This window comes from Thunnus thynnus, chromosome 10 (assembly GCF_963924715.1).
Source record: "Thunnus thynnus chromosome 10, fThuThy2.1, whole genome shotgun sequence".
In the NCBI taxonomy this organism is placed as follows: domain Eukaryota; kingdom Metazoa; phylum Chordata; class Actinopteri; order Scombriformes; family Scombridae; genus Thunnus; species Thunnus thynnus.
This window is the reverse complement of record NC_089526.1, coordinates 16,608,825-16,615,660: the sequence shown is the minus strand read 5'-3', so window position 1 is coordinate 16,615,660 and position 6,836 is coordinate 16,608,825. Positions and strand designations below refer to the sequence as shown.

The 6,836-nt window shown below is 41.3% G+C and overlaps 1 protein-coding gene across 2 annotated transcripts; it reads left to right on the top strand.

Annotated features, from left to right (window-relative positions):
- The first annotated feature begins 4,479 nt into the window (after positions 1–4,479).
- Positions 4,480–6,836, top strand: LOC137191453 (uncharacterized). 2 transcript variants are annotated; one of them, XM_067601534.1, is made up of 2 exons: positions 4,480–4,864; positions 5,444–6,836. In XM_067601534.1, exon 2 carries the CDS (start codon positions 5,458–5,460, stop codon positions 6,283–6,285), a length of 828 nt encoding a protein of 275 aa, XP_067457635.1. In that variant the 5' UTR covers positions 4,480–4,864; positions 5,444–5,457; the 3' UTR covers positions 6,286–6,836. The 2 variants fall into 2 exon arrangements, with proteins under 2 accessions (XP_067457635.1, XP_067457636.1); XM_067601535.1 differs by having other exon boundaries at positions 4,483–4,592.

Genomic DNA, 6,836 nt, shown 5'->3' with positions numbered 1-6,836 from the left:
AACAAACGTTCCTCAGTGCATTACATCACGGAGAAACTACATAAAATGAAATAAAATAGAACTAATAAAATCACTGTCACACAAAGATAAACACCCGCAGAGGCCTCAGAACATGCAGTTAGGCACAGTTAGAGGCCAATGAGTAAAAGAGTGCTTTAAGGTGACTTAAAATCTCAATAGAAGGAGAGAAATGTGGCAGGAACAGGAAATTTCATAGGTTTGGAGCAGCTATAGAGAGCTTGTCATCATATAACACTTATCCTGCATCTGTGGACAGACAGGAGGCTCAGGTCAATGTGATATGGGGACAGGAGCAGAGGCTTGTGGGCAAACAGCAGGCTTTTCAATTGAGTTCTCTATCTAACAAGCCACTGCAGGGAGGCGAGAATATGGTCCCTCCTTGTTAAAACTCTTCCCGCACCTTTTTAAACTAGTTGGTGACAGGATAGAGAAGTCTTAGTGGTGCCAAAATATAAAGAGTTGCAGTTACTCTAAGAAGGAGGATATGAAGGTAACTTTCTTCAGGTCAGATAGACAGAAGTCTTAGTTTTGTTGAAGTTAGACACTGAATCAAATATGACTCACAGGTGGAGGAGAATGCAGGTGTTAAACACTATGACTTCACATTTATTCACAATGAGCTGGAGAGAGTTTGAAGAGCATTTGAGGACTGCCGGTTTGTTGTAGTTATTAGGCTTTAATGGAAGGTAGATCTGTGTGTCATCTGCATAACAGTGATGAGAGGTTGCGTTTTGAGTAACGTGAATTGGTGGAGGGCAACAAAGTACATAACACTGTACTTAAGTACAAGTTTGAGGTACTTGTATTTTACTTGAGTAATTCAATTTTATGCTACTTTGTACTTTATATTACTCAACTACATTCTGGAGGCACATTTTGTACATTTTACTCCACTGTATTTATTTCACAGCTTTAGTTACTTTGCTGATTCAAACTCTCATTATAAAATATAATCAACTAATAAATTATGATGTAATATTATAGATCAAACTACCAGCAGTATTAAGTAGTTACAACTAGCCCCACATTTACCAGCTGCAACAGTAAAGTGATGCTTACACATGAATGCATCCATAGTCATAATCTAATAATATATAATGTATACGATTCTGAAATTCGTTGTTCTGCATAACGAGTACTTTTACTTTTGGTACTTTGTGCATATTTTGCAGCTGATACTTACTGTACTTTTAAGTTAAATTTTAAATGCGGAACTTTGACTTGTATTAAAGTATTTCTACATTGTGGTATTTATATTTTTACTTTAGTAAAAGATCTGAGTACTTACTCTTGCCACCGCCTCATGGGAGCATACAGATGCAGCAGAAAATTAGCGGACCAAGTACAGAACCTTGGGGGACTCCGCAGAAGATGGAGGCTGGGGATGAAGAGGAGTTGCCAGTGAAAGATCAGTTGCATAAATAAAAGGAAATCCAGTTTAACGCAGAACCAGAGACTTGCCCAGTGGTCGAACCTACGAATGACAAAGGACTGGTCTGCACTTACATTTCAAAACAAATCAGCAGCCAGGAGGAGGACATTTGTTACTCTTAGTAACGCAGATTCTCCAAAATGCAATTTTTCAAACATACATTTTTGAGCCAGGAAAATCACCAGCTGGTTTAAAATGTTTTTTTTTTCTTTTTGAAGAACCTAAAGAGTAGTTTGGAAATTGGTCTGTAATTTATTACGGACTAAGGATCTGGATCTTTTTTTCTCAGCCCAGCTCAACTTTTTTCATGGTCCACTTAGAAGCTTTTTCCAGAGCTTTCAACCATATCAAACAGCAGATGAGTTTGCTCAGCTGTCATGGAGACTGATCTGTTGACATGTGAGCTCATCAGCTCCTATGATTTCATCAGCCACGCTTTTTTTTCACAGGACTTCTTCTCAGTATCGGCTTAAAATTTATATTTATTTTCAGGAACACGACCGAGACCACAACTGAATTTACAGCACAAAGGCTGATGTACAGTATATGACAACTGTTAAATCCACAACTATAAGCCACTGCAATTACATATAAATAATTCAGCAAACAAAAAATATATATTCACTTTCATTCATTTTTAAAAATATTTTAAATGTTTAAAACAATAAGCATTAAATTTTTAATCTCAAAATGCTATGATGTAAGTTTTACATTGGGTTGTACAGTTTTAGCTGTAACATCAGACCACCTACAGGCATACAGCTGTGCAGTCATATGTTTTGTTCAAATATAACGCTCTGAACATTAATATGAGGCTATTTCAAGTGCTGTGGCCCACATTGTCTGTAAATTAACAGCTTTGTGAGCTGGCTTTTTTTTTTTTAGACAGCATGCTGCAATGGGGTAGCAACTTACCCTCAAACTAATACGTGGCCCACATGCAAAAAGGCAAAACTCACCCACAAATGACCTTTGGCCCATTTAGTACAAGTCTAAACTCTCACAAAAGCTGGTTAGTTGTATATCTGGCCCGTGACTACTGGATCTGACTACCAGAAGTGGCCCAGATCTGACCCACATGGGTGAGATATCTGGGTTCAGTACTTGCAAGGAACCAATAATAGATCATATGTTCACTGTGATGAATTTTAAAAACTCAAGCAAGTTTTAAGTACTGCTAATTGATCTTGAACTGAATGGAAACCAATGTCTGACGGTAAGAAAAAATCATCCAAAAATCTCAAACTCTACGGCATGTATTTGAAAATTGTCAGCAAATATATTAAGTTTACATGATTTATAGTTAAAGAGATTTAACTGATACTATTTAGCATTTATAAGCAGTATATATACAATAAATAAATGGTTTCTAACATACAATAACAGACTATTGTGTTGTAGCAAACAGATTTAAGGGCATTTTAAGTGTTTATTCATGTCTGTTACAATATAGTGTAACATAGTTTTCAATCATGTTCAGTAGTTTTAAAAAGATTTTTAAACAGTTTTAAACATTTTCACCACACGCTCCTGAACAGTAATCTATAGTTAACATTATATCAGCATTTATCAGTATTAACACAGTGCACACTTTACTTTAGGTCTTCTTTTCAGTGGAATAAATAATTAACAACTATGTTAACAAACACTTTTAAGTATTTATGTATTTATGTTTGTGTTTTTTTTTTCTTATCAGGGAATCTTAGCTAGTGTCTTCTTTTCTACTGTGCTCTGCTGTGGGGGGGCAGCTTTACTGCGGATGATGAAAACAGGATCAGTAAGATGATCAGAAAGGCTGGCTCTGTGGTCAGCCTTACCCCAGACTCACTTGAGGTCACTGTAGAAACTAAAAACAGTTCTTTACTTTGAAGTCCATCAATTAGACCGTGTTTTTAACAGACTCAGAAGCTCATCCAGTGAACGACTAGTGATGTTTCAGAGATCTACTGAACGACTCAAAAGGTCTTTTGTTTCAGCAGCAATCAGATGTTTTAATGAACACTTTTAGATGTGATTTAGTTTCAAAGCACCTGTCAGCTGTCAATCACGTCTAAATGGCTTTATGAGGTTATTTATTTGTTGTTTACTGTGAACACAACGTCTACATTGTTTGCTTCAGCTGGTAATCATGTCTCAAATGACTTTTTATGGTGTTATTTACTTGTTGTGTACCATGAATGCATTGTCTCTATTGTTTGCTGTCTGTATAAGTTAATTTGGTGGCAAATGAGTTTCCCCTCTGAAGATTAATAAAACTGTCTAATCTAATTAAATCAATCTAATTTATCAGTGCAGGATTCCAGTTGTGCAGGATGCAGGAGTCAGTACTAAAATATAATTGATGGGGGACAGAATCCACAATCCGTCTTGTTACTGTACTTCCACTGCAGCTGAACAGGAAAACACTGTCCGAAGGGACAAAAAGAGGGAATTAAGAATTTGGAAGAAATCCACTTTAAACTCTCAGACTGCTGATGCTTTATATTTGCCTCAGATACATTTTAAACACATTTTTACACAAAACAAGAATTGTGGATTTTGGCCCCCATCACTTACATTGAAAGACCATTAAAGGGATCTTCTAATGGTCAGTATGAAGAGGAGGAATGATCACAGCGAATAAAACCTTTTTCAATCTTCATATGGACACCTAACCGTTGTTTGAAGACACACTTGAACAACTGTGAACCTATCCTTTAGCATTCATCAATTGATTATCTATTGGCTGTTAACTAATCACATGAAGTCACAGTGACCTCATCATTTGTTACTGGTCAACAACAAATGACAGATCCTGCATTAAATCATCATACAGCGAAGCATTACTTAAGTACGTGTTTTGTACCCTTGTTTTAAAGTGCTACCTTTACTCCACATTTTTAGGTTTTTTTTTTACTGTAGATATAAATATACATACAGATATATATAGATGCTCCTTCAGTAACTTCACTGTTTAGAAAACACTTGATGGCTGGTGATCACTAAGAATAACTGGGCTCACCGTGGGACTGGCCTGGACCAGCCTCAGATTCCCACGACCCCTCCTCTCCTCTGCACACACAAATCAAAACACAGGCTGCAAAGGCGCACAAGCAGCCAGGAGAGACCGAGAGGCAGAGGAGCTTTGCACCACTTTTGAGTAAGACTGTTACTTACTATAAAAGCCTCATTTCAGGCTCAGCAAGCAGCCGCACGCTGACGCACGCAGTGAGGGATGGGAAAAAAAAACCAACGTCTTAATCTGAGCAGGAATTAGGGAGGAAAGTCTGGATTTAATCGCAAATCAAAGTGGAGGAGAAGACACAGCGCGGAAACACGGAGGAGTGAGGCGAATAACGCAACTCATGGTTATTTATTTTGATGATGCCGAGGAGCCAGTTTTTTCTGCTTCGGATTTACGTCCAAAACAAAGCAAGTATTCAATCTGTTTTCTTACTGACTGCGCTAAAATAAACCGGACAGTGAACTGCAGTGAAATAATGTAACCAACAACAGAGCTGCCGCGAAAAAATGACTTAAAAATATAACATTAAAGATGCACTTATATGACTTGATTGGCAATGTATCATCTGACTTTGCGTGCTTGAATCGCCTGTTATGTTCTGTTGCTTCGGGGGGGAAATTAAATTATGAGTTCAGTCGGGAGCAATTATCGTAATGTGACCCCATTTTTCATAACTGCAGTGAGCTCGTAGTGAAATCATGAGGTCCTGATGAATGAGTGGTTCAGTTAACAGTTCAGTCCGGGTTCAGAGGGGCTGCTGCTGCTGCTGCAGGGCTGACTGGAGAGTCTGTGGTGCTCCACAGAGGCACTGGAGGAGCTGCAAAGGGATCTCATTAACTCAGCCACATGTCTTATTAAAGCAGCTATTTCCTGTTGTGTGCAATGCAGAGTAAACTATCTTCTCTCCCTGTGATGCTGCACTCAACACTTTCTTGTGTAACTCTTGTGTTTCTGCTCATCTGTTTGTCTTCTTCTCCTCTGTGTAGTCTGAAGTCAGAGGATGACGGCAGCCAGTCCTGCCTGCAGCCCGGCCTCAACCCAGTCGTCACCTGTCTGCCTCCCAGCATGCCACAGACACCTGAGGAAAGGCAAAGACTTCCCGGCCAAACTGCACCTGCGCTCGGCCCCGGGCGTGTGGCTCATGCTGGGTGTAGCGGTGGTGCTGGTGGGGATGGGTGTGGCGGTGGCGGGTTATGTATCCGCTGTGCCAAAGCCTGTGGGGGGCCGTGGCAGCACCCATGTCGAGAGGATGAAACTAGCAGGGCCCGTGGTCATGGGAGTGGGCCTCTTCATCTTCATCTGCGCCGCCACGCTGCTGTATGAGAACCGGGACCGCGAAGCCCTCAGGCGAGAGACGGCTGAGGACCTTGAGGATCTGAAGGGAGGAGACGGCTGGGAGGATTCACAGGACCAGCCCAGCTTCAGCTGTCAGGAGCAGTGTGAGTGTAAAGATGTAGAGCCGGGATCCTGGGCCACTCCAGTACACACGCTCCCCCTCTCAAACCAGAACTGGGGCCCTGCTCCTGCTCCTCCTCCTCCTCTGCCTCGCAGGGACAGACACAACATCAGCAGCAGCAGATCATCTCCGCTGGCTCCTCTGGATGCAGGAGGCAAAGAGGAGGAGGACAGAATGCAGGAGGGAGCAGAGCAGGAGGGGAGGTCAACCCTTCTGGCCCGAGTTCTGCACCACCAGGAGCCAACTCCTCACTGCTCCTCCTCCCCCTGCCCGTCGTCTGTTTCTCACTCCTCCGTCCACTCGGACTCATGCAACTCCAGCGAGGTCAACTTTAACATACGGACAGGCTCTCCTCTGCCGCCTGAGCACTGAACTTCTACTGTCTCATGAAACGTGCATGATGAGTTAGATACATGTAAAAGTTTCATGTGCAGACACGCTAAAGACAAGACTATGCATTCCTCAATAAATAGATGAAATGTTTGTTGGTATGTCTTGGATTAGTGCCTCGGAGTGGCGCAGTGGTTCTGACTCACTGTCTATGAAGAGTGTTTTTGTCCCACATCGTTCTCTGACTCACCCACGTTTGAGGGATTGGAGCTTCGCTGTTTGATGTCAACTCGCCATCTTGTTGTCTTTGATCTCACTCATGCCAAAATCCCTAAAGCTGCTGCTTGTTTGACCATATTTGGACTGGGGAGGATTGCTAAAACTTATTTGGGTGCCATACTGGGAGACACACTCACTCTTGGCTTTCTCTCTCTCAGACACACATCTTCCCTCCAGACGTACAGCATCTACATTTGGAGGATAAAACAGTCTCAAGAGTCTTTACCTAATCTCACACTGTACTGTAATCTACTCTTTATCTGAGGAAACTGTGTCTCAGTAAAGGCCCTACAGTGGAGGAAAGTAACAAAGTA

What these genes read in the sequence shown, in the direction of transcription:
- LOC137191453 (XM_067601534.1), top strand. Translation starts at nt 5,458, where the DNA reads ATGACGGCAGCCAGTCCTGCCTGCAGCCCGGCCTCAACCCAGTCGTCA.